At 41.7% G+C, this 27,591-nt stretch overlaps 1 protein-coding gene across 2 annotated transcripts in view; it reads left to right on the forward strand.

Annotated features, from left to right (window-relative positions):
* SATB2 (SATB homeobox 2) overlaps nt 1-27,591 on the forward strand; it is a 181,740-nt gene that overhangs the window by 66,729 nt on the left and 87,420 nt on the right. For both annotated transcript variants that reach the window (XM_048486493.1, XM_048486494.1), the window contains exons 4-7: nt 7,116-7,242; nt 8,292-8,415; nt 17,086-17,188; nt 26,305-26,777. In XM_048486493.1, the coding sequence (XP_048342450.1) occupies nt 7,116-7,242; nt 8,292-8,415; nt 17,086-17,188; nt 26,305-26,777 (827 nt within the window). The remainder of the gene's footprint in view (nt 1-7,115; nt 7,243-8,291; nt 8,416-17,085; nt 17,189-26,304; nt 26,778-27,591) is intronic.

Here is a 27,591-nt window from a genome sequence, read left to right on the forward strand (position 1 = left end):
GTATATTTGTTGAAATATTTGTAAGTATTTTAATACATTTTGAATAAATTGTATATATTGTACACTTTTTGTACAATATTTTAATAAATTTTGTATATATTGTAGACTTTCTTATTATTATATGAATATTAAGGCACTGGAAACTGCTAACACCACAGTACCCTTTCCCCCCTGAATATAAGACATCCCCTGAAAATAAGACGTAGTAGAGGTTTTGCTGAAGTGCGAAATATAAGGCATCCCCCGAAAGTAAGATGTAGCAAAGTTTTTGTTTGGAAGCATGCCCGACGAATAGAACACATAAAAATAAGACATCCCCTGAAAATAAGACAAAGCGCATCTTTGGGAGCAAAAATTAATATAAGACACTGTCTTATTTTTGGGGAAACACGGTAGCATTCTCAAAACAGGTGTGCATGCTGTTTGCTAATCTGGTTCAACAGAAGTTTTTTTTTAAAAAAAATGAGAATACCTGCAGTTTTACTGCCACTGTCTATGGAAATGCTCAATTCCAATTCAGATTAAGATGAATTTGACTCAGAACTGTTTAGGTTGGATTTTCTTTCATTAAAGATTGCTTGTATCTGCAGCAAGTATGTGGTCAAGTTACCACCCATAAACACTTATAAGGACATTTTAACCATCATCCCTTGAGGTATTCCTGAATTTTCGACCTCAGCATGTACTGTAGTGAAACTACTGTTAATGTGGGTGTGGTTCTTACCCTATCACGTATTTTATATGTAATTTCTCCAAGAAGCTCAGGATGATGAATGTCATTTTCCCCTCCTTGAAATAGGGCTGTGTGATGCCCAAGATCACCCAGCAAGCTTAATGGCTATGTGAGAATTAGAACTCAGGTCTCCTTGATCCTCTCTACTGTTCTGATCATTATGCTTTGTTGGCATTCTGTAATAATTGGAACACACCTGCCAACCAGTGAGGACTGAGTCCTAGTTCTTATATGCTTCAGAGCAAAATGGGCAGGGGGAGAGAGAAGGAAATTGATTGCTCATTTGATATTATTGGCGACTATGAGTCACTTCTTGATCTAGAACATTCGCTCATGTAATTGCTTTTCTACACAGTGGAAATGATTAATGAATGCCCTTGGATCAAGTAAAGGCAGAGAAATTGCACTAGAGAATGCTTCTAAATTTCTCCAATCATGGATGCAAATACAGTGGTGCTTTGTCTGAAATGCAACATGGAAAACATGAAAATGAAAGAATGGTGTATAAGAGAGGTAAAAAAAGGAACTGTTGCCATTTGAATCCCTACACTGTAGTTCCATTACTTGCTCCACAGAAGATGAGTCTCAGGGACTGATAGTAGAGCCTCAATTGTTCATTGAAGGTTGACTTTTAGTACATGGGGAGAAATGATGACATTGGTGCTCAGGAGATTGTGTAGCATACATCCTTTTTCTAATAATGCACTTTGTCTAGCAGTGGACAAATTTCTTCAGTGTGTTTGTGCTAACATAAGTGATACAGCAATTGTACAGCACCTAAAACCAAAGTTGAACAACATACAGATGGTTGTTTTTGACATATAGAATCCTGTAAAGAAATAAATTTGTTAACAATCCATTTATGCATGTATGAAACAATGCTTTAGCCTTAACTGGGGTTCGTAGACCTTTGTGGTGACGTTAACCTCTATTTTGGAAGTAACGCAAAGTTTCGTATTTTAGAGAACAGTTACAGCTTTCTGTGTGAATTGTGCATCATATCTTCAGATTACTCAAAGAATTTACTAATGCTGTTTTAAAAGTGTTCACAAGTAAGTTTGTGTTTCTGTTTTCATAGATTTCCATCTATTACAGAATCCGTGCATATTTTAATTGATAGCTTTTGGCAATATTACAAACACAGATCTAGTGTTAAACTAATCTGCAGACTTTGGCCAATTTCATAGATGTGTACTAATCTGAATGAGTAGATTTCCTGATGGTAGCTGGCTGTATCATTCATATTCACAGAGTTTGGAGGTGCTGTCATAGCAATACCCCAAATAACCCTGCATGCGAAGGGTGATATAGTTAAAACAGGAGGCTGGCTGCTGACACAAATAGCTTACAATATGAAACTTTGCCCATGGCCAGTCTGCATGTTGTGCAAAATCACAGTTGTTGTGTGTTTGTGCCATCAAGTTACAGCTTATTTATGGTGACCCCATAGGTTTTAGAGGCCAGAGACGTTTAGAGGTGATTTGTCTGTCTCTGAATGGGCTGTCCTGTGAGCTGTGACTGGCCTAAGGTTAGTCAGCTGGCTTCATGTGGAGGAGTGGGGAACTGAACCCCATTTTCCAGATGAGAGTCCATTGCTTTTAATCACTACATCGTCCTGGTTCCTTATGGTTTGTTAGGGTCGGTCAAATGAGAAACCATGATATGAAGTTGGTTTATTAATCTTAACTGTCGTTTCACGTACTGTATGAATATCAGCATCTTGACTGAATCCTGGTTTAAATTCTGGCTGGTTTCCTGAGCTCAGTTTTCTGCTAGCAGAAGTCCTTTCCAACTGCGATCCCTGTAAAACTGATCTTGGGAGTCAAGGGACGCTTGTGGATAAAACGCACAGGGGAGCTATTTTAAGGAGAGGAATTGAAGAGGAATAAGAAGAGTTGGTTTTTATACCCCACTTTTCTCTACCATGAGACGGGGCGGAGTGAGGGGGAACTGTGCCCGGGGCATGTGTGCACCCTGCGCCCCTGCCCCGCAGTCATCCACCCCCTCGTACCCTTGGCGCTACGCCACTGCCATAAGGAGTCTCAAAGCGGCTTACAATCACCTGCTCTTCCTCTCCCCGCAACAGGCACTTTGTAAGGTAGGTGGGCTGAGGGAGTTCTGAGAGAACTGTCACTAGCCCAGGGTCAGCCAGTAGGCTTCATGTGGAATAGTGGGGAAACAAATCCAGTTCTCCAGATAAGTATCTGCAACTCATGTGGAGGAGTGGGGAATCAAACCTGGTTCTCTAGATTACAGCCTCCTGCTTTTTACCACTGTACCACACTGGGTGAGATTTATCTCTCCTTAGCATTTCCTCAGCAGAACATTGATTGGATACAGTCCTTTGGGGGAGGGGGGTTTGACATGGAATGGATTTGACTGCAGTTTTAATCGAATAGACTACCTCAGAATATAAACTTGTATAATGGCAAGATATGGTCAATTTTTTTAAAAAAGGAAAAATAATATAATTCTATCAGAAGAGATACAGTTTTATGTAAATGTTTCTGGTACCATATTTGTTTTTGTGCTGGTCTTTAATTGTAATAAATGATTTATTCATTCATTCCAATCAGAAGAGCTCTAAACTAAAATCATGAGATTTCTGGTATTTTGTTGTAAACAGTTGCAGTAATGAGTGGCTTGTGCTCATTAGGAGATATTATCTCTTGATGAATGTGATCATTTGCTTATAATATCCGAACTGTGGGTCTTCTGTTCTCAGTACAGTCCTGGTGTTACAAGAGTTGGACCTTGCAGTCTCCATGTCAGCTTCATGATTTTTAAAGTATGATATTCAGTTGGACATGACATGTCACTGGAAAAAAATTGTATGTCTGCAGTACTGTAACGAAGAGTGGGGACTTGCAGCAGGTGTTGATGTGCAAAAGCACCAAGCGTTATGGTAACACCTGTGCATTTGTACTATCGGCCAAGACAAATTCCTCTTTGCAAGAGAAAATCTGCCTGAGCACCAGTGAATGATCCTGTGAATGATCCTGTGAATGATTTTGCGCTGTGCTTTCTATGCTGTTTTGTGGTGTTTTAAGATTGCAGTTCCTACTCTTGGAAGCTCCACTGTATTGGATTTCTTCAGTGCTATCATTGCTCAGTTTCTGTGGATCATGTTACCACTGACTAAAAATGAAACCATCCTGACAAGCAGATTGGATACAGTGGGACCTCGGTTTTCGTCCGTGATTCGTTCAGAATCACATGACGAAAACCGAAATTGGCATAGTCCGAGGTACGCCGTTTGCGCATGTGCAACGCGAACAGCGCACTGGATTTACGCAAAAGTTGCCTTGGAAGCTGACGGAATGAGGCAACTGACGATTACCGAGGCAACAAAATGGCCGGGGGTGATCGGCGAACACCAAAACCGGCGATCTCCGAGGGCAACATTAACCGAGCTTCCACTGTACATTACATTTATATCCTTTAACACCCTTTAAAGCAGGGGGTGGGGCCACGTTCCTGATCTCCAAGATCAGTGCCTTGGACTATGCTTTCAAGTTATGGTGATCATTTCAACAACATACCCATGAGCTTTTGCTAAATATGCAAATTACTAATTTGCAAATTTAGCAAAGGCTCATGGGTATGTTGTTGATTCACCATAACTTGAAAACATAGTCCAAGGCACTGATCTTGGATAAAAGAACGTGGCCCCATCCCCCTGCTTTTATTATTATTATTTTTATTATTTATTAAACTTAATAAACCGCCCACCCCCGAAGGGCTCTGGGCGGTGTGCAACAAAACAACAACTAAAACAATAGTATACAATAAATAATTAATAAATAATTAAAGTCCTGCCTTGGACTAACTTTTCAAGTTATTGTTGAGATGCTCACCCTAAATTGAAAAGATAGTTCAAGGCAGGATTTGGCCTGCTAAAAGTAATGGAATGAGGCCATGTCCTGGATCTCCAGGCAGGCCAGGGGGTGGGACTGAGGGAGGCCCAACTCTGCACAGTTTGCGTGTGGGCTGGGCTGGGGTGTTCTGCCTTCTGGGTTCCCTGGGGAGGGGTGGGGCTCTTGGGGGTGCCAGGAGGCTTGAAAATATAATCCAATGCACTAGCCTGCTCTGGCAAAGCTGTTTTTTTGGCCAATGGAGGCTGACTCTGTGGTCATGTGGGGGGCCGATTTTGCACAACCCCCCATGTGACCAGATGGTGTGCACCCAGAGACATGGAGTACCCCGGGCAAATACACCACTGTGAAGCACTGCATTCTGGGAAATATAGTCTGATATGGCAGAAAGAAGAAGGAAGGAGATTTAACCTGGACATGGTCTGTCTAACTAAGTGATGCAGCACTCGTTGTACCTGTTTAAGATATACAATAAATAGAGTTACCAGCTCCAAGCTGGAAATATTTTGAGATTTTGGGAGTGGAGCCTGGGGGAAGCAGGGTTTGGGGAGGGAAGGGACCTCAGCAATATGTAATACCATAGAATCCACTCTTTAACCAGCCATTTTCACCAGTATTGATCTTGGTCATCCGAAGATCAGTTGTAATAGTGGGAAATCTCCAGGCACCACATGGGGGTTGGCAACATTGACAATAAACCTAGTTTGGAACTAAGGTTGTGAACTCTGGGTTCACAGAATTCCTGGTGATGAGGTTGAGAGGGGAGGGTTTAGGGAAGGACCTCAGTGGAGTATAATACCATAGAATAATCCCCCTAAGCAGCCATTTTCTCCAAGGAAATATCTCTGTAGTCTGGAGATGTAATTCTCGGCAATCTCCAGGCCCCATCTGGTGGTTGGAAACCCTGTATGGAACTCAGGTAGCACTCAGTTACCCAAAATAAGTTTTCAATTGGACAACATCCTTTATACATTCTGCAGATGTGATGGGGACTCTTTTTATAGGGCCCCTAATGTTGCATACTGTCTGTGAAATCCTTCATATTGATGTTTTTTTTATTTTCACAATCGTTGTTTAGTTCAGAAATTGCTGTAGTTGCCTGGTTGTAACGTGCAGCCCAGACTTGTGTTTTCCTTACTACGGTTGTCTTAGCCTGGCACGTCTGTTTTCATGCCATACTGCTAAATAATGTTCTGTAGAAAGTACTGGAGAAGTTCTCTCAGTGACCAGAGACCCTATAAACAGAATGGACAGCTTTTCAGAAAACTCTTGCATCACTTTCTTTTGTGACAGTAACAGACCAGGGGAATCTGGTGTGAAGAGCCAGCTCTGAAAACATACGGTGCTGAGAATGAGCTTTGTGTGTGACTGTGCAGGATCAGAATCTATGCTCTGTTTATACTGTAGCATATTCAGCACCAGATTGTGAAACCTCAGTGCTGAAACAGTGGCATGGTTTTAATGTTTTGTTCTCTTTCTGTCCCATTTTTGGGTGTTTAAAGTCATGCAGCGTATTCCAAAATGTTACATGATAAAGTGCCCAGGATCTTGATCTTGGAATGTCAGCTGGAAATGTTTTGAATTAAATTCCAGTTTTAGTCTTTTCACTGGTTTTGATAGTGAAGTGTGAAATTCTGGAATTAGAGAGAAATGAGTAATAGGACTATTGTAATTTTACCAACCTGTCCTCAGAAATTTGTTCTTGGCCGTAATAGCTGGGATGTTTCCAGTCTTGTCTGGCAAAGGAATAGTTGATTGACTCCCTCCAGTTTGTCTCTTGATTAGCTAAGGCAGGGAACTGAATCAGCCACCAGGGCTCCTACTCGAGTCTGTCTGTTTCCTTGTTTACAGTCAACAATATTTGTTTTGTTTGCTATTTTTGAACTTTGAGGATGTCAGGAGATCTAACGGAAGAGTAAGGGACCTTTCTGTAAGGATCCATGAGAATTTGAAGAGAATTTTCTTTTCTCCCTGCTATTCCCTCCATCCTGCTCTAAGAATGGCAAGGATGGAGAAATGTGGCTGGCATGGTGCTCTGAAAGCACTTGGGGTCACTTGAAACTGCTTATTTGCCAGCTCTGTGGTCTCCCTCACAGTGGATTTTCCATTCTGTTCAAAGTAGGAAAGCATATCTTCTAGATTTAGTGAGCATCAGTTCAAAAGGGGCTTGTTTTTAGGCTGTCTTCTTTTTGGCCCATGATCTCGAGAGCACTATGGATCAGTCCACACAATACAAAGTAGTTGTAGCCATGGGACTGACTATTTCTTGTTCGGTGCTTTTTACACCTTAGAACATCCAGATTTTAAGATAAAGGATAAGAAGGGAGGGTGCCTCTAAATCTATGCAGGAAACAAGTTGAGAAAATATATACATTTCTGAACAATTGTAAGAAGACCATTTCAATAGTAACATAAACTGTAGTTTTTCCAAACAAGGTATTAAATGTTTTAGTGAAGAGCAGAGTCTGTGGTGTCCATGTGTTGTTCATGCTGCCCTTTCTTTTCAGGTATAATCAAACTTGGGAGATGGAATCCTGTTCCCCTCAGTTATGTGACAGATGCACCTGATGCAACAGTTGCCGACATGTTACAAGATGTGTATCATGTTGTGACTCTGAAAATTCAATTACAAAGGTGGGTATTTCCGGATGCCCGCCCTTCTCTATTCTCTGAGCTCCTGTGTCGATCACAGCGTTACCACTGAGATTAGCACATCCTGTCTTCATTAATTCCTGGGCTTTTGTTGAAAGAGAAGTCGAAATGTAATAAGAATGCTTTGCCTGGCAACTCTTCTTGATCAGCGTGCCAACTGTTCCTTTATATGATGTTGGAGAACAGATACAGTCAAGTCATTCAAGATTCTTAAGAGGGGACTTTCCACAGCCCCAATTTAATAGTTCCCTCAGGTGTGATGAAATGCTTTGCATATTCATATGTGAAAAATAAACATCTTTGCTGTTTGTAGGGCATAGTCAGAAGTTCAGAGCCAGGATTAAACCTTGGAAGGCTCAGGTCCTTATTTTGACTCCCGAGACCTGGTGGCAAAGAGCTAGGTACGGGTCCAGTGATATCTTAGAGACCAACAAGATTTTCAGAGCATGAGCTTTGGAGAATCAAAACTCTCATCTTCAGATACCCTAGTTTCATCCAGTAAACGGCAATATAAGTAATTCTTTCCATTCAGACTGCAATCTTTCACTCAGTTATTTGTGCTTATATTCCGTTTTTTCACTGGACTTAAAAATACGCTATGATTGAATACTAGATTGCTGCTGAAGGAAATAGCTTAAATGCCCAGTTTTTGTTTGACATGAGGAGGACATAATGCTTGAGTACTTCTCTTTCTATCATCATTCAGGAACTAGATAATTCTTTCCATCCCTAAAGGGGAAGTACCAGCCTCTTCAGTTCTTTTTCCTGCCTCCTCAGAGCGTGCACAGATTTTTCAAGCTCCATGGGACACCTGATTCTCACAGAGTGGCTAGTTTGCGGGATAGTTCTTTTTCATGTGCCTGGACTTTCCTGTCTTTGTGTTTAAAAACAAAACAAGTTGGAAGGCTGAAGTATTAAAACTGTATCTTGTCTTCACAGAGCTTCATATCGATTTAATGTGAAGAGCATTCTAGCTATCTCTGCAGGTGAACCCTTCCATCTGTTTTTAATCCTGTTCCCTGTTTTCACAGTTGTTCGAAGTTGGAAGACTTGCCAGCAGAGCAGTGGAACCATGCCACAGTCCGCAACGCCTTAAAGGAGCTGCTCAAAGCAATGAATCAGAGCACGTTAGCCAAAGAATGCCCCCTCTCTCAGGTTGGTGCTTGTGTTAGTGACAGGAGCGTCTATCTCAGCAAAATGTTCAAGGTGAAATAAGAGGCTTAACAAAGAACATTAAGGGGCTTGTATCATGTGCTTTTAAAAACAAATGTATTGACCAAGCAGGACCTAAGGGGAAGGTCCATAGTTTGCTTTAACCCAGAAGTTGCTTTACATCTGTATCTGTGTTGACCATGGTTGGTTCTAATTTTGTAACCTGGCAAGGGAGCGGAGGGAGGGGGAGGGGGTCCGGCATCTGGACATGACCCACCCACCCTAGCGGAGGTAGTGGGAGGGGAGGGGAGGGAGGGGTAGGAGTGACATGCAAGGGAAGGGGAGGGAGGGAGGGGAAGGGAGTGAGTGAGGGGTGGCATGCAAGGGAGGGGAGCAGTGGAAGGATGATAGGAGACTAAATTGAAGGAGTCATTCCTAACCCCAGTGTTCTTTGGAACACATTTTTGCTCAGAAACATGTGTTGTGTGTTTTGTGTTCCACCAATTCTTTCCCAAAAGTGTCTCGGTTATCCCATTTGGTACCTTGGGCTATAAATTCCCCTCAAATTAGGTGTCTGTCGGTCCATTCACACGTGAATGCACCCACAATTTTTTTTGAAACTAATTAAACCTATCTGTTAACACCGAGCGACAAATACATTGACACTAATATGCTGAATCCTAATATCGCAAACGTATTTTGAGAAATGCATATGAAGCAATATTTTTGGGATTATAGCAGCATAGCAATAGTTTATTTTGAGATTTTAAACATAGTACAGAACTTACAGGGTGGTCTCAGTTTTTGTGGAGGGGGATAATCTTTGGTGCTAGGATAATGGTGCCAGCAGAACTGGAAGTGGCGTCTGAGCAGCACTGAACAGTCTAGGAATTCCATGGGAATGCCTATGGCTCTTTCAGCAAATGGGTTCCCAGGGTTCCAACATTTGGTTCAACTGTGGAAGGACTGTACTATTGCCAAGGCCAGTGAAGCATTGCATACTTTTCCCTAACATACAAAACAATTTATTAAGGGAAAAGCTTTCAGTGCCATAGCCTTTACATTTTCTCTGGTGTTATAGCTTTCTAGTGCAAAGCAGTATTCATTTTTTGCAGGAAAGGGCTCATGGTATTTTCTAGTGGCCTGCTTTTGTGTATATGGGTTAGCTCTGAAAAGGCATTGAGATAATCAGTGTAGATGCTGGTGCTGGTACCTGTAGCAGGGAACCAGCCGGGAGGTGAAGGAGTAAGAATAACGGTCCAGAGTGGGTGAAAATCAGTCCACAACTTTATTGGTTGCACAGGGGCCATTGATAGCCTGGCTGGTGGCAGTGAGCTCCCAACCTGCCTGTTAAGCAGGGAGAGAACCAGCTATAAGTCAAGACGCCGCAGAAGCAGCTGTTCATGCCCTTTACTAGTCTCTTGGGAGGAGGAGGAGGATTTATATCCCCCTTTCTCTTCTGTAGGAGACTCAAAGGGACTTACAATCTCCTTGCCCTTCCCTCCTCACAACAAACACCCTGTGAAATAGGTGGGGCTGAGAGAGCTCCGTAGAGCTGTGACTAGCCCAAGGTCACCCAGCTGGCGTGTGTGGGAGTTCACAGGCTCATCTGAATTCCCCAGATAAGCCTCCACAGCTCAAGCGGCAGAGCGTGGAATCAAAGCCGGTTCCTCCAGATTAGAATGCACCTGCTCTTAACCACTATGCCACTGCATGCTGGCCCTGCAGGTGGCCGCCCTACTTCTTGCCCCCTGAAGCCATTATAGGGACTCCCTCCCTTTTAGGATCATGCAGGGAGCCCGCGCCTGCACAAATCTGTGCTGTGTTCTTCAGCCTGATGCCTAAACACCATCCAGTAAATATGCAGATTTCGCCATGCACTCTATAAACAGATAATCTTTTGCTATGAGGACGGTGAAAACCTCAGTATCCTTGGCCAATAACAGTCCTAGGGATAATTCCTTTCTAGCAGCATCTTTGATGCCATAGCAAAGACCATTATAGAAATAACAGCATCAGAATATTAAATCTAAGGGAGGGAGGGCAGGATCGCCAGCAAAGAGGCAGAGATGACACTAGTCATCCTTCTTTAAAGATCCAGCATGGACCAAAGGGAAATTGGCTGACTTGATCAGTATGATGAAGTAATTGATCAGTATGATGAAGTAATTGATCAGTATGATGAAGCCCTTCCATTGCAGTGTTTGTGTTAAATACTTCCCCCAAATTTGTAATACAGTGTACTGACAGGCAAGAAGTTAGTTACTGCAAGAAATCTTTTGCTGCTTCATGGAACTTTAGCATAAGACAGTGGTGGCAAACCTATGGTACGGGTGCCAGAGGTGGCACTCAGAGCCCTCTTTGTGGGCACGCGCAGAGTCCCCCCCCCCACATCTAGGCTGGCCTGGGCCGCTGGGCTTGATTATTAGCATTAAACCTAAGACCTAATTTTGGGGAAGCAGTGTAGGTAACCCTGTTAAGCGCTGTTAAACCCCACTGATTTTCATGTGAAGAACTGAAGCGCAATCCTTTACTTGGGAGTAAGCTCGGCAATAGTGCTTGCTTCTGAGTAAACCCTCCTAGGGTCGTGATTCACCCATTGGAAGAGTTGCACGGTTGCTTCAAAGCAAAGCCACCAACTACCACCAAGCTTACTCCCGAGTAACACACGCCTTGGAGCCAACCATTTTTCCTAAACTAAAACCTCAGTATTCAGGTTAAATTGCCGTGTTGGCACTTTGCGATAAATAAGTGGGTTTTGGGTTGCAATTTGGGCACTCGGCCTTGAAAAGGTTCGCCATCACTGGCATAAGAGTTGTGTAGTAGATTTTGAAAGTCTGAACAAAGTGTTGATTTTGGAATGTCGAACTTGGCGCTTTCACTGTGAAGTGTGTCTACAGACTTGCAGATTCTTAATAAACTTGGGTGTTAGTTGGAAACCTGGTTTTAATTGTCATATTTAAATTTTTACTTCCTTCTTGACTTCATAAAGATTACTGGAACAGATCATTTTATCACCACATATAAATGACTTCAAGTCATGAAACTGTTTGTATTACAAAGCAATTTACAGTAACAGAGATTAATAATGCTTTTTTAAAAGTAATAGTTGTTTGTGTGTCTCAAACCTTTAACATATTTTGGGAAAACCAGTTGTAACTTGAAGTGCTTTGCTCCTGCCAGATATGCCCTAATAAATTGTCGCTCAGAATATAATTGTATATTTATAAAAAGTTGAGTATCCTTTACTTCCATAGAGCATATTCCTTTGACAATAACACCTTGATTGTGCCAAAGCACTGAACTGTTTCTTCTTCCAACCAAGGACCATGGTCAAGAGAGAACTGAACCTGCTCTGATTTCAGAATCTGTGGTCATGATAGGCCAAAAACAAAACAAGTTTAATTCCCATATACCCAAGCATAGTTCTTTTTCTCATATAAGTAACTGGCTTCCACGTAATTCTGTGGAGAAAAAATAGAGCTCTGTGCATGGGAATTCTGTTGTGGAGAGGGCAAAACCTACCCAATTCTTCAGACACAGAGTGTGACATCTCTCTTCCTTGTTTATATGTACAAGTGTGTCCGTATGCATAAAACATATGAAACGCATAACACCTCCAAGGAGTTCTCCATCTACCTCTCCTCCCTCTATATTATGAAAATAACAATCTCATTTTAGTTATGTATGTTATGAGCAGTCATGAAATAATTTCATAAGTTAAGGATCTGGAGGCACCATGTGAATGGAAATAGTCTATAAGGAAATGATATGTTGTAATGTATTACACTGTACATCTACTTTGTTTTGGATTCTCTCAAAAGATCTCATTCTGGAATGATCTGGTAGCTTTTAATACATACCATCTTTAATGTTCAAACTGCTAGTCTCCTGCTAGGGTGTGTACAATGATACATGCATGTTTTTTATCTGTGGTGTATCTGCAGAAATGATAACAGAAGATGAGTGGTTGCTTCTTAAAAAGTGTAGAATTAATTCTGTGTTTTCTGGATGGAGGTTTGTATTTCAGTGGTTTCCTTTTTGTCAGATCATGTCTACGTGCACACTAAAGAGTTCATAGAGAGCCAGTGTAGTGTCTTGATTAAGAATGGCAGGACTGTAATCTGGAGAACTGGGTTCAATTCCCTGCTCCTCCACTTGAAGCTTGCTGGTGGGTCTCTCAGAGCTCTCTCTCAGTCTACGTGGAAGCAGGCAGTGGCCAACCACCTTTGAAGTCTCTTGCCTTGAAAACCCCATGGAGTTCCCCCAAGTCAGTTGTGACTGGATGGCACTTTCCACCACTACAAAAAGTGCTTGCATATATATTTCCCTCCCCTGGCACACACCCTTACTCACTCCTGGTTGTTCTGTAATAAATGCAGGTTAGGAGTGAACGTATATTGCCCCCTTATCACATGTTGCCTGGCAAATTGGTGCACTTTCTTCAGTTAAAATTACATGTGATCTAGTGTCTCTCCAACTAGGGTCTTGGTACAGTACGTGCACAAAATTATTGAAAAGTGATGTTTGGCTTATGCTAGGATTTAGAGAGACCTATTAGTATATTATGTTTTCTCTCACTTCCATCCACACCTACTTCCTGGCCTAGAATATTATTAGATTCCACGCAAGACTGCAGCCAGGTTTTCTCAGTAGGTGAGGTTGCTGTATAGTCCGGTGGCATATCAGAAAAGTGACTGGAAGTCAGCCATCTCCTTGTAGCAGACAAACATCTACCTCTCACCAAGCTGATCGCATTGCAAAATCTATGAATGTTCAATTTAAAAGGCATGTATTCAGAATAATAAGGGTTTTTTTTTCGCACAGTGGCATTGTTAAAAAAATCTACTCAAGGGAGTCTGGGTGGAGTATGGCACACCAACTGTTTTGGGGGATACCAGCTGCTGGTTTTTCTTTAAAAATTGAGAGATCTATTTCTTAATTTATGGCATTTCCATGTAAAAAAATTACTCCTTTTCAAAAATTTTAAAAAACATTCCTGGTGGTATCGTTCATCACTGCAAGTAGGTCTGTACGGCTGTGATGGCAAATCAGGGTTTTGTGCTGTGTTTCTGTGCAATCCCATTTTGTTTTGTTTTCTACTGCTGTCAATTTAGCAGGGAATTTGGCCCCTCCTCAATGGGTTTGTTGAGATTACAGAGTCCTAGTATGGGGACTTGTGTATGGAATGTAGCCCTGGTAGGTCAACTGCATATTAACTAACTGAATAGCATGACAGATAGCAGTGGGGTGCAAAATACCCTGCTTTTCTCTCCTGTAAGGAGTGGCTTACAAACTCCCTTCCTCTCTCTCCTCAGCCCCACATACTTGTGAGGTATGTGGGGCTGAGAGAATTTGAAGAGAACTGTGACTAGCCGAAGGTCACCCAGCAGGCTTCTTGTGGAATGTCCTTGCAATCGCAGCCATTTCTAACAAGACCCTCTCCTTGCTTCACACAAACCACCCTGCTGTTTGTAGTAGGAAGAAGTGGAACGTTGTCAATCTAATAAGTCCCTTCTTCCAAATCAGTTTTCAGAAAATATTATGCCAAATGTGAAATGTCATTACGGTGATCAGTATATGATTTGCAGCAGCAAATTACAGGGATGTCTTTTGGGAGTGAGACTGGAGAGTAAAGGCTGCTGATCATTAATGAGCTCTCAGTGCATTGATGACTCTTCCATAGAGGAGCCAGAGGATGTCTTAATGTGCAGAGCTGTGTGCCCGCTCCATGAAAAGTGAAGTCAAAGAGGCATACATTTGTGATATGTGGCAATGAGGCAGGACTTGCTTTCCTCAGGGGCTACATGAAATATGTAGAGGGCGGTCCACTTGTTCACTTGGCTTCTGCAACTGAGGTGGTTCCACAGAGAAAGAAGTGTTTTAGTCTACTTTGTAATAGATCTGGATCTCAAAACTATAGCATTTGTCATGAGCTGCAGCTGGCCTAGGACTTGGAGGAGCCTTTTTTCTGGGAGGGGAGGGGAGGCCCCAAAAGCCAGGAGGTCCTATGAACACCTTCATGATGAGGTGGCAGCCCGAGAGGATGCAACGGGGGCTGAGCAAGTTGCAATGTGCTGATGCGGCCAGCAGGGATGGTTGGAGGTGCACCACTGGAGGCAGACTCTAGGAGAGCAGAGACCAGTCTGGTGGGCAAGGAAGGAGCCAGGCCCACAGTGGAAGGAGCAGCAATGTGGGGCGGCCTTGTCTTGAGCTGGAGGCAGGACCAAAGGATAGAGCCAAGGTTGGACTGGGACAGACAAGCAGCCAGTGACAGGGCTCAGGGGAGATTAGGGGGGTGGGTTGGAGGAAGGCCAGGAAGAGCAGGATGGAGCAGCCCCTTTATAAAGGCAGCATCCAGGATGGCCAAAGGGGAGATGGACTGATAAGACTGCTGGAGAACTGGGGGACCTTGCAGCCAGGGGAAGTGAGGATACTTAATCGTCCTCCAGGTCCCGTTCTGAGGCCAGCACCAGCGAAACCATAGAGGAACGCAGCGAGGAGACTGGTCCTGACAAAGAGGATGGGCACCAGAGGTACACAAAGTGGTGGAGAATGTGTGCAATGGGGATCCTGCAGTGAGCCGCCCACTCCCTGCATAGCTGTGCTGCTGGGCAGGATCATTAGGCAAGGCCATGCGAGGGCGTCTCTGGCAGTGGCTGGCAGCAGCGATTTGCCAGGAGGCGAGGAAGGTTGACAGGCACCCCCAGCCAGCTGCATAGATTTTACTCAGTTTGGACAGTGACTGGTGGAGTACCAGGAATGCCTCCTGTGAGAGGTAAACGAGCAGCAGCCATACTCCCGTGCTCCTTGGTATGGGAATTATTCCTGACCTTGGAGTGGGGTGAGGAGCTGTGGGTGGGGTGGTAATGGTCCCCCAGAGAGCTACTGCCTGGGAACCCTCCTGGCTTCCCTCTCCAAGTTAGTCCTTGAGAATGAAGTCGAGTTCTACTTGGAATGTATGGCCAAGCCTGCCAGTTGGCCCAGGGAGAAATAGACCTTCATTTTGGGACCATACCTGGCTGGACTAGTGCAGGCTGCCTTGAAAGCCCTGTCTAAAATTGACAGTGTGGATTATGGCAGGCTCAAAGTTGCTACCATGGAATTATAAGATTTCGCCTATTGCCAAAAGTTTCAGGCTTTCAAATGGCAGGCAGGAGATAAGGCCTGGGTCTTCATGACGGCTCTCAAATACATGGCAACATATAGATGGCTGAAGTCCATGAAGGCCAGAGAAAATATGGCTGATTCCGCATGGGCCAAAAACAGTGGTGTGAAAATGGTGTGAAAACAGTATAAATCCTTTTACACCGTTTTAAACCCTTTTACACCATTTTCACACCGTTTTCACACTGCAGTTTTTGGCCCATGCGGAATCAGCCTAAGGTAGTGGATCTGTTGGTTCAGGAGCAAGTGCTCCTGGTGGTGTCTGTTGAGGCCAAGGACTCACTTCATTATAATAAACCACAGAGTTTGGATGAAGCTGTCTGGATTCTTGGAAATGTATTGGCGAGAGGACCTTACCCATCATGCAGACAATGTTTGAAAGGATTTCCATGGGCTTCATGGGGGCACCACATCTTGATTTTTCAGGATATACTTGTACTTGAAAAATTTCCCATCCAGCCTTCATAGTCATTTTGACACTATATTGTGTTGCATTAATGAAATGTCACTGGTCTCATTAAGAAGGCAGAAGTAAATCAGTAGATGAATTTGTAAATTTAGTTTCCATTCCCCCAGTTCTCAGTCATCAGACATCTACCACAGTTTTCTTTTACATATTGTACTTTGAGCCCCTAGAATCCAGGCACGCTTTATTTATTACTCAGTATAATTGCACAAGAATATCAGCTTGAGAAATTCTCAGGGTTGAAATAATTTGAATTATAATGGAGTAGCAGCAAAACAGCCATATATATTGCAATCTACATTCAAGCTTATTTGTGCAGGGCAATAAAAGGACTTCGCATCTCACGTCTGTTTCCAGATGTCCACAATATTTTTAAGTACTCCTTGTTTTCATATCACCCTTGATTGTTTGATACTGTTCTATTTTTAGTTTCATCTGCTCAGAGTAGCATTGTAATTTTTCTTCCGTGTGTATTTTCGCACAAGGATTAATGGCACGTTTCTATAAATTATATTAATTTAACTTATTTGCTTAACTATTGTTCTGTATCAAGTAGCACGAATGTTCCCAGATTCTTGGCTGTGTGGTCCTTACTGCAGTTGGAAGCAGAACAGAAACATCTGAAAAGCATTATTCGGATTATGCATGCTGGAGCATCTAATCTTACCTTTAGGATCCGGTTCCTAAATCACAATTCTTCTCACCCATTGTGTTCCCCAACGTGACAGTGCTTCTAGTTATGCTTTTAGTAAAAAGATTCTTTTGATAATACCTAGTATAAATTAAAGTGACAAGTAGATGTAAGCTGGATACATACGTCTAAGTCATATAAGACCTTTCCCCCTAATTAATAGGAGTAATTGCATCTGATGGTACAAAATGGGTAATATCATTTTTGAGAATTATCCAATAAGTATGTGCTTAAAGACTTTTAAGAATCAGGATGGTGAGTCTAAACCTATATTACCAGCTTCTCTGGGAAGGATTTTTAAAAATTGTATTCTATTTAGAAACTCTCTCTCTCTGTTTCTGTTTTCCAGAGTATGATATCCTCCATTGTAAACAGCACGTACTATGCCAATGTGTCAACAACCAAGTGCCAGGAATTTGGGAGATGGTATAAAAAATACAAGAAGATTAAAGGTAAATAGATTTCAGTTATTGTTCCTTGCCAAGCCAGTGACTAGTTTCGAAGCCCTTGCAATTCAGTGTTCTAAAATAATCGAGTGATGTTTTTACAATGGGTGATTTTATACATCAAATCCTCAACATTTTGCTAAGTACAAAGATTTCTATATTGGTGTGAACTAGAAGGCTTTCTACAAATGTGAAGGGGACAAAAAAAACCTGTATATGCCATTTGTCTTTTTCGCTTAAACAGAATCAAAAGTGTAGCACAAATGCACGGCCATTTAGGGTTCACTGTTGCTGCTATAAGAGGAGAAAGGAATGCGTTTCCCCCCCCACCGTAATTGGATGAAATGGCAATTGCACATTTGTTTGCATATTATTGCTTGTGTTTTATGGGCTTGTACTTTAAAAATAAATAAATGATCAGTTTTAAGCTTTTATTTATTTGTTTGGTAGTTTATTAGATTTATATCCACTTTTCCCCATCAGGACAGGCTCAGGGCAGCTCACAACAGCTCACACCATCAGTTTCTACAATTATAATTTTAGCTATGTATTCAACCCCAACTTTTAAAATTTTCCAGTTTTCTGGAGGAAAAAAACTAATATGTAAACCTGTCAAAGGGGCATATCAGGACAATCATAAAGAAATACCTAAAAGAAAGAAGAGAAAAGGACAAAGGGAAAAGAAAAAAAGAGGGGGGGGGATGCCAGCTGGGATGGTCTTCAATCATAGACTCAGTGGAACATCTTTATTTTACAGGCAGGGCCTGTAAAGTTCTGCAGGACCTGTGCTCATTTGACAGAGCCCTCCGCCTGGTTGGGGCCAGAGCCAAAAAGGCTCTGCCTCTGTTTGAGGACAGCCGAACATTTTTCAAACAAGGGTCCACCAGTCCGTTGTTATTTGCTGAGTGAAATGCTTTCCGGGAGGTGTATAGGGGGATGGGGTCCCACAAATACAAAAGTCCCAGACTGTTTAAGGCTTGAAAGGTTAATATCAAAATTTTAAGTCTAATCTGGTACTCCACCTGGAGCCAGTGCAGCTGACGGCGCACTGGTTGAATATAGTCCCACCATGGTGTCCCCATAAGAACCTGTGCAACTGCATTCTGGGCCAGCTGAAGTTTCCGAAGCAGTCTCAAGGGTAACCCTGCACAGAGTGTGTTACAGTAGTCTAGCCTGGTGGTGACCATTCCATGGATCACCATGGCTAGGCAGGGGTGAGATAGGAAAGGTACTCGTTCCCTAACCTGGCGAAGATGGGAAAATGCCAGTTTGACTGCATTTGTGACCTGTGCCTCCATAGAAAGGAAGAAATTAGGATTACACCCAAGCTTTTGACAGCTGGCATATGTTCTGATTTCACACTGACTAGGGTTGGGAGCTGGCATCCCATTCCTATATCTCCCTGGCCCAGCCACAGGACCTTCGTCTTCAGTGGATTTAATTTCAGCCAGCTCAGCTTCAGCCATTTCACCACAGCCTCCAAATATTTGGCCAATACCTCTGGGGCGACTGCCCATCAACATATACAGCTGGGTGTCATCTGCATACTGATGATAGCCCAGCCCAAAGCTCTGGACCAACTGGGCAAGAGGGTGCATATACATAATAAATGATATCGGGGAAAGGCTGTTTAGTTTGTTCTTTCAAAAATTATCATAAAAACAGAACATGAGTTACCACTGTAAGCATAATCATTGTATAGTGGAGTGCATATTCAAATATATTCAAAAACATACAAAATGACCCCCTTACTTACACATTCATCAGACTTAATTTTGTTTAATAGAAAATTCCATAACAAAATTATCTGGTGCAAATTGTTTACCAATGTCCATAAGCTATTATTTTCTCCCCAACATGCTATACTTTGCAAAGCTATTTCTCCATATTTGGTAGCTTCTTCTGCTTCCAATATTGTGCTACCGAAAGAAATTGTTTGTTTGTTTGTTTGTTTGTTTGTTTATTTATTTATTAAAACATTCCTATCTCTTCTTGGTTCATGGTGGCTTACCATTTTGTTACTAATATTGTCCTGCCGAACTGTTAGATGCTACCATGTTTCTTATAAGCTTCTTACCTTTTCTAACAACATACTCTCTCTGTTTTTAAATTAGTAAGTATTCAGTTACCGGTACAATTTTAAGTACAGAAAAAACACCATAAGACCTTGATTTCAATGAAGAGGTCAAGAATCAAGGCTAGAAGAATTTTCAGGATTACTGTGTACATGCTGTTCATAGAATCATAGAGTTGGAAGACACCCCAAGGGCCATCTAGTCCAACCCCCTTCAATGCAGGAACACATAAAGCAAACAAAATTAGAATCATAGAGTTGGACAAAATAGAATCATAGTGTTCAAGAGATTCAGCCTGTTATTGCTGCTTGGAATACAGAGATTGTGTGCAATGTGTACATGCATGCTTGACGAGGAAAGGGAAGGTTAAGCTGTGTGTGTAGTAAATGCAGGCTGCTCTGAATGTTTCAAGTGGTGTCAATTCATCAGCTGTACAAGCGGGAGGGAAAACAATAATGAAAAACAATCCACAGCAGGTGTAGTACAAAAAGAATCAACAGATAGAGAACTTTATTGCAGTCCCCTCATAGGGACCGTTTCAGTACCCTTAATTTAATAGCTTCGTTTCTTATGATTTTCATTTCCCTGTCATAACCCAATGCTTGTAAATGAAAATTTATTTCATATGCAAGATCAGTGATTGATGGTAAACTTTGATCTCAGTGTGTTCCCTGAAGTTAAAAAAAGAGGAAGGGATATAGGTGAATCTGGTCAGCCTGCATTTAGGGTTGATCCAGTTCGGCAGCCGCTTCTGTCAGAGGGACTGACAAGTATATTTATAGCTTTGGCTTCTTGATCATAAATTTACTATTTCTAATTTACTATTGCAAATGGGAACTCAAAGAGGACTGAAATTGTTTTATGGGCATTGCAGTTGAACATAATCTTCAGAGTGAAATGTGTTTCTTATTTATCCCCTAATGTCTCTTTTAATAAAGTAGTGGGAACTAACTGGTTCCTTCTTAATCAAAACCATGATTTCCCAAATGTAAGCTATGTGATTCTGTTACCAGTTGCCACATATAGATCTCTTTGGTCAACCTTTTCCCCTCCCATCCTATTGAAATAAACAAACAGTAAAGTAATTACGTACTAGAAGATCAAAGTAAATATGACTAATGCACAGCAAAAATATTAAAACCCTCTGGAAGAAGAAAAGCATTAGGTTGCAGAACATATACTTAACATTTAAACAAATATAAGAAACTGAACAATCAATAATTTGATATCATTAGCAACAGATGTAAAAGCTGTATTCAAGGAGGACTTGGAGTAAACATGTTCATTGTATAGTTTGTGGAACTCATTATAAATGCAGCAGAACTCTGGCTTAAAATATTTTAAAGTTTTCATTTAGCTTGCAGACAGTCCTATTTGAGGTGGAGGAGTTGATTAACTATATATGCACCTTCATCTGTGGTTCTACAAGATGTTTGGGCATTGTCCTCACTCAAAATAACCGTGAGAAAAACCTTGAACTTTAGAGGGCTTGGGAACTGCCCTCTTACAGGAAAACCACTTGTGCTATTGGTGATTATTGTAAACATTAATACAACAGAAAGAAAAGGTGGGGGAGAAATTAGATGTACAGTCTTGCCCATGCAGTTTTTACACTTGGACTGAATAGGTTAAGTGACCAGCATTGCAGTCCTAAGCAAGATTAGTCAAGTCTAAACCCATTGATTTCAGTTGAGTTAGACTAGAGTAACTTTGTATAGGGCTGCACTGTTAATGTTTACATAACATAATTCTTTTTCAGTGGGCTGTTTCTAATCAGCTTCAAAAGTGGAGTCTCAGCACGCTAAAGTAATATTTTCTATGACATTTTATCAAATGATACAGTACGATCTATACTGTTTTGTCAAAGAAGGGGAGGGATCTTAGAACAGAAATGAGAAATCTAGTGTTTATTGTGTATATAATATTCTCTTACTGCTGAGTTTTGATAGACTTAATGACTGATAATTAATCTTCACAGTCAATTGACTAAAACACTTCATAGCATGATTATTTTAAATATTCAGGGAAGGTGGCAGAGGAAATAATGATCACTCTGTTCTTTGTGTATCTCTCTGACCTGTCTCCTTCTCCTGATTTTTTATTGCTTAGTTTTGCTGGACCTTTCAACAGTTATGTGTTTGTATCTACTTGAATTTATTGTTTTTCTTTAACACACCTTGTCCGAAATAGAATACCATATATACTCTCGTATAAGCTGAGTTTTTCAGCCCTGTTTTAAGGCTGAAAAATGCCCCCTCGGCTTATACACGAGTCCTGCTTACCAGCCGGCTCTTCAGACCTCTGCCGAAGCTGGGGGTGTGGCCGGGACGACCTCCCTGCGGCTGCAAAAGCCACTTGTTGCTGCCCTCCTCGGAGGGTGAAGGGGAACCCTGGCTGGCTGGGCTTCCTCAACCCCCCCCCCCCGATGTCACTGCCCAAATAAGGAGCTCCCTCTGCCTCTCGGCTTCCCACCTTCAGCTTATACGCGAGTCAATACCTTTCCCCAGGTTTTGGTAGTAAAATTAGGTGCCTCAGCTTATACACGAGTCGTTTTATACACGAGTTTATACGGTAGCCTTAGAAGACTATCATACCACCTACCAGTGCATCTGAGTAGCATGTTCAGCATAAGATCTTTCAGTCTTTCATATGGCAAAAATTTTACACAGCCTTGCCAAATATGGGAGATTATTTACAAACGTTACTTTTTATTGCTCTAGAACATTGGTTCTCAACCTTCCTAATGCCGCGACCCTTTAATACAGTTCCTCATGTTGTGGTGACCCCCAACCCTAACATTTATCCATTTTACAGATGGAGAACACTGATGCAGAGCGTCTTAGGCGACCCCTGTGAAAGGGTCATTCGACCCCCAAAGGGGTCCCGACCCCCAAGTTGAGAACCACTGCTCTAGAACTTGGTTTACTTCACTGCCCACCAGCTCATCTAAGTAGTGTCACACATCATTTGTTGTGTTCAGCTGATTTATATAAAACTTCTTTGTGTACATTTTTATTGCAGTTAGTCATAGAAAAGGCTGATCACCAATTCTGCAGCCAGAGGAGAAGTGAGTGGGTAGAGTGTCCCATGAATCGCTCATGGGCTCTGGCTACTGAGACTTATGAAATTATTAGCAATTAGAGTGGATAGTTTACAGTTATCTTTTTCACACCACTGGAGTTAGGGGTGCAGTGTCCCCCGAGATGTGGAAATCCACGTAAAAATTTTTGGCCCTCCCTTCATATCAGAGAATAAGTCTGAATTTTACTTTTTCTTTTCTTTTAACTTTAAAATAGAAATGGTGTATATTTGTGGTATTGAAAGATAAAATATTTTGATATTAAACAATACATATATTTTATGTATTTCTGAGTTTCTAAACTTTTTCTGTTACATCAGCTGGCCTTTGCGTGTCATCTGCGGGTTCCGCAAACCCCCTCCCCCAAATTCCCATCTAATTTCTTATGCTGACCCACAGTATATCAGAACTGCAATGGGGAAAGTTGTGATGTGGAAGGGATAACTGTATTTGCATAGCATGCTTCACTTGTAGGCACAGCAGCAGATCATTGCTGGAGTCATTCCAAAATTGCCCAAAGTTATGGTAGAACTGACCCCTTGACCTCACCAATCACAGATGTGCAAGTAAAGTTCCTTTTGGTGGAGACCAGACAGTAAATACCATCTATGAAAGGTTGGGGGTAAACATAAAGTTAAAGGTTGATGGGAAATGAGATTTCTGAAATTACCCCTTGCTTGTAATAGGTCTAAGTGGGTTGTGATTAAAAGAAATAAGTAATGAGGATAATCACAGTTTTAAAACAAGTTACCACATGAATAGCATCTTCCATGCTCTAGAGTGGTTTTCTGATTTACAAAGTTGTGGCTAATTATAATGTAGTCTGTGTGACAGCCTATACACTGGAGCATTCCACAGCAGGATTTTCTTGCTAAGGACAGCGGCGGTACTGGGACTTCATAAACTCTTCACTTTACAAATGGCCATGGAATAGGAGTTCCTATTTTCAAGAATCCCTGTAAAACTGAAAACTTTCTGTGTACTCCAGTTTTACATAGGTTGTTCAGCTTAATAATTTTTTATTATTATCTTTGGAGCTTTTCCATTTTTGGAGCTTTTCCATTTAATCTGAAAATATGTCTCTTCTGGAGCACCTTTCAACAAGATTGAGGAGATGTTTTGGTGGTGGTGGTGGAGGAGAGGACGGATTGTAGGATAGTATGTTTTTATGTTGCTCTTACTGTTTCATTGGATATTTGTAAAGTCACTTTGGAAACCATTGTGAGTTGGAAGCCAGTCAATAAGCAAGTCAAATAATATAAGAAACAAAATGAAGGCAACATTCCATTTGCTGTCTAAAGAGAGTGTACAAACTAGCCAGATCATTTGTGGACTATCCAGCGTGGAATGTGATCTGGACTGTCTTGTTGGCAAGTGACACAGTTTGTCAGCAAATAGGAAAATGTGACACTTTCCAGGCAGTATTTTGGAGACATTCTAAAAAGATTACAGAAGTGGCCTAAAATTAATAGAAACGTATTTCTGGTGGCGGGTGCGAAAGGGGACGTGATAATAAGGGGCAACGCTAGTGAAAACTTTGTGTAATTGTTTTACCATCTAGCAATGAAAAGGTTAATGGCCTAACAACATTTCCATTTTAAAAACTTTATTTTTATGGGGGTATATAACTTGGCTCAAAAACTGGATGAGTGTGGAAACTTGGCAGGAGCAGCTTCAACCCAGAAATGTATTTCTGGTTTTGTAAACTTTCAAGTATATTTTGCTGCATTAATTAACAAATTTTGGTACCTCTTTTAAAAATTCTTAAATGCTAATTAGTAAAAAAAGCATATCCCTTCTCTTGGGTAGACTGGTTTGATTTTCAGCTTTATAAACGAGGGCACAATTTCAATCCCCCTTTTTGTTGTTTGGAAAGAAAACAAAATATCAGGTGTTTGATTTTTGTTCTTTTTTTTTAAAAAAAGCTGAACAACCCTGTAAAAGAATTCTCACTGATTTCAAGCAAACTGGATATCTGCGGTTCAGTAGAAGGCTTGGAAGTTTTAGGAATGATTTGGAAGTTATACAATGTAGAGAGAGGGTCAGTATGGTCAAGGGAATTAAGAGCGGTGGACTCTAATCTGGAGAATCAGGTTTGACTCCTCACTCCTCCACATGAAGCCTGCCGGGTGACACTGGACTAGTCACAATTCTCTCCAAACTCTTTCAAGGTGTCTGTTGTGGGAAGAGGAAGGGGAAAAGTTCATCAGCCGCTTTGAGACCCCTGACTGTAGAGAAAAGTTGGGTATAAATCCAAACTCTTATTATTATTAGCTGGGGTTTTGGTACATGAAGCTGTTGTGCTTTGAATCTGTAATAAAATGTATTGCCTGAAGTACTAAGATATGGGTGTGTTATTCAGCTCATTTCAGAACATGAAACTGATTGATGGGTAAGGTGTACAGTGGAAACTTCTGCTTACCAGTGGTGATCCCACCCATGTAATCCTGCATGGGATCCCACAGTGTGTGAGGATAGAATGACAATGCTTTGTCTAGGGCCTCTTCCGCACATGCAGAATAATGCACTTTCAATTCATTTTGAATGCACTTTGCAGCTGTGTGGAATAGCAAAATCCACTTGCAAACAGTTGTGAAAGCGGATTGAAAGTGCATTATTCTGCATGTGTGGAAGGGCCGTAAAACCTTTGCCCTGGGAAGAATATCCAGTAAATGTATGGTGAATTGGTTTGGAAGGATTTGTTGGTTGTGTGATTTTTTTAAATTGATGTTCTGTCTCAGAATTTGAAAAAAAATGTTTTATATTATTTGTGGACGGAGAGAGAAGCTATGGACATGTGAAAGTAATAATAAGCAGAAAACAGAGGGGCAGAAGCCTTCCCCCATCTGTTGCTTGTGGGATGTTGCTGTCCGGGCTTAAGCTGTGTGATGTATAAAAGCAAACCTGTAGGACAGTGCACGCTCTCTTGTATGTGCCAGTTTGCACACAAGTGACCCAATGCAATTCTGATTTCCTCTGAATAGCGCTGCTTATTTCTACCTATTTCTTGCCCATAGGTAAAGCTAGGACCAGTTATCAAATTGTGAGTCTGGACCCAAATGTGGAATGCAGGTCTTTCCCTGGTGGGTTGTGCAGGAAGAAGGGGAGCAGGGGAGGTTCTGGGAGGCTTGATGGTAAAATTGGGGTTTCACTCTGCAGAATGTGCAAAATGGCAGTGAAATCCTGCTGGTGTCTCAGTAATGTGATACAAATATAAATACTCAGTCCCCTTCTGCACACGCAGAATGATGCACTTTCAATCCACTTTCAGTGCACTTTGCAGCTGGATTTTACTGTGCGGAATATCAAAATCCACTTGCAAACCATTGTGAAAGTGGAATGAAAGTGCATTATTCTGCATGTGCGAAAGGGGCCTAAGCCTAGCAAATACAATATAAAGTTGTCTGTTTACTCACGTGAGATTTGTGCAGTGGAGAGCAGGAAACTCAACCTGGAGTTATATTGTGAGTGGACCCTGAAAAAGTACAGTAGATGTAGAACTGAATCCCACTTCTAAAAACCAAGAACCACTGGGGTAGGGGATAAACATTCCTTTCTTGAGCCATTCTGTGATTTTTTATTTTATTTTTTTGGCTGGTATGATACTACTCATCTTATTGCACAAAGCTAACAGCTGGAATTGAAGTCTTTGGAATCTCATTGTCTGAGTTAGCCACTACAGTAATAAAACACCAATGGGATTTTCAGTGGTTTGGTTGGGGGACCAAAGCAGGCAGTGAAACCCGCTCTTGAAATTCTGTACTTTAATATATATATTTTTTGCTTGTATTTTTCCATGCAATCCTTGCAGAAGATATGCCTTACTAAAATTACTTCAGTGTAGAATAATCCAGCATTAGCTGACTTGGCAATAAACTTGAAATGACTGCCATGTCTGTTTATTTAAACATCCTTCTCTGTGGGTTCCGCTCAAACTGTGATATTCTTGTTTTATTTCATTTTTACAGTGGAAAGAGTTGAAAGAGACAACCTGTCAGAATATTGTGTCCTGGGTCAGCGTCCCATGCACTTACCAAATATCAACCAACTGGCAACCTTGGGCAAAACAAATGAACAGTCTCCTCACGGCCCAATTCACCACAGCACTCCAATCAGAAACCAAGTGCCAACATTGCAGCCGATCATGAGTCCCGGGCTTCTTTCACCTCAACTCAGTCCCCAGCTGGTTAGGCAGCAGATAGCCATGGCTCACCTGATTAACCAGCAAATTGCAGTAAGCCGACTACTGGCTCACCAGCACCCACAAGCCATCAACCAGCAGTTTCTAAATCATCCACCCATCCCTAGAACCATCAAGCCAGAGCCAACCAACTCCTCAGTGGAAGTCTCTCCGGATATCTACCAGCAAGTCAGAGATGAGCTGAAGAGAGCAAGCGTATCCCAAGCTGTATTTGCAAGAGTGGCTTTCAATCGCACACAGGTATCTATTTTTATTCTGTTTTCAGAGGGAGAATGTGTCTTCATTTTACCAAAGGACTGTCGTGCCTCATGTCACTGGGAGCATTGTTTTGCTTTTCATCTGCTAATGCCTTTTGAATCTTTTGAAAGTATGATTTTGAATCTGTATTCTGGGATCTTGATCCAGATGATCAGTGGGAGGAAAGAAGGAGCAACTGAGTTCTCTTTCCCTTATCCATAAACAGAAAGGAAGTGTGTAGAATGATCCTGAAAAAATCTTTAGGCAATATGCTATTTTTGGTTAAATCTTGCAGTCAGTAGATCAAGGACCGTCCTAGTCTTCAATTAATAACGTATCAGGCTGTTCCTCCCCCAGCACTTCCAATTTACAATTGGTATGTGGTCAATTTCCAACAGGTAAAGGTAGTCCCCTGTAAAAGCACTGAGCCATTACTGACCCATGGGGTGCCATCACATCACTAAGCAGACTATGTTTATGAGGTGGTTTCCCATAGCCTCCCTCCCCCGTTGTCTACACTTTACCCCCAGCAAACTGGATACTAATTTTATCAACCTCAGAAGGATAGAAGACTGAATCAACCTTGAGCTGGCTATCTGAAACTGTCTTCTGTTGGGATCAAACTCAGATTGTGAGCAGAGCTTTGACTGCAGTACTGCAGCTTACCACTGCACCATGGGGCTCCTGTTGATTTCCAATAGACACACTATTAAAATCGCCATAAAAATCTACAGAGCATCACAGTGTCTCACTTAAGTTTACTCTCATAATACATAAAATCCCAAAATTGTTTCCTCTGCAATTTTGACAAGATGGT

Source organism: Sphaerodactylus townsendi, linkage group LG02 (assembly GCF_021028975.2).
Source record: "Sphaerodactylus townsendi isolate TG3544 linkage group LG02, MPM_Stown_v2.3, whole genome shotgun sequence".
NCBI lineage: Eukaryota > Metazoa > Chordata > Lepidosauria > Squamata > Sphaerodactylidae > Sphaerodactylus > Sphaerodactylus townsendi.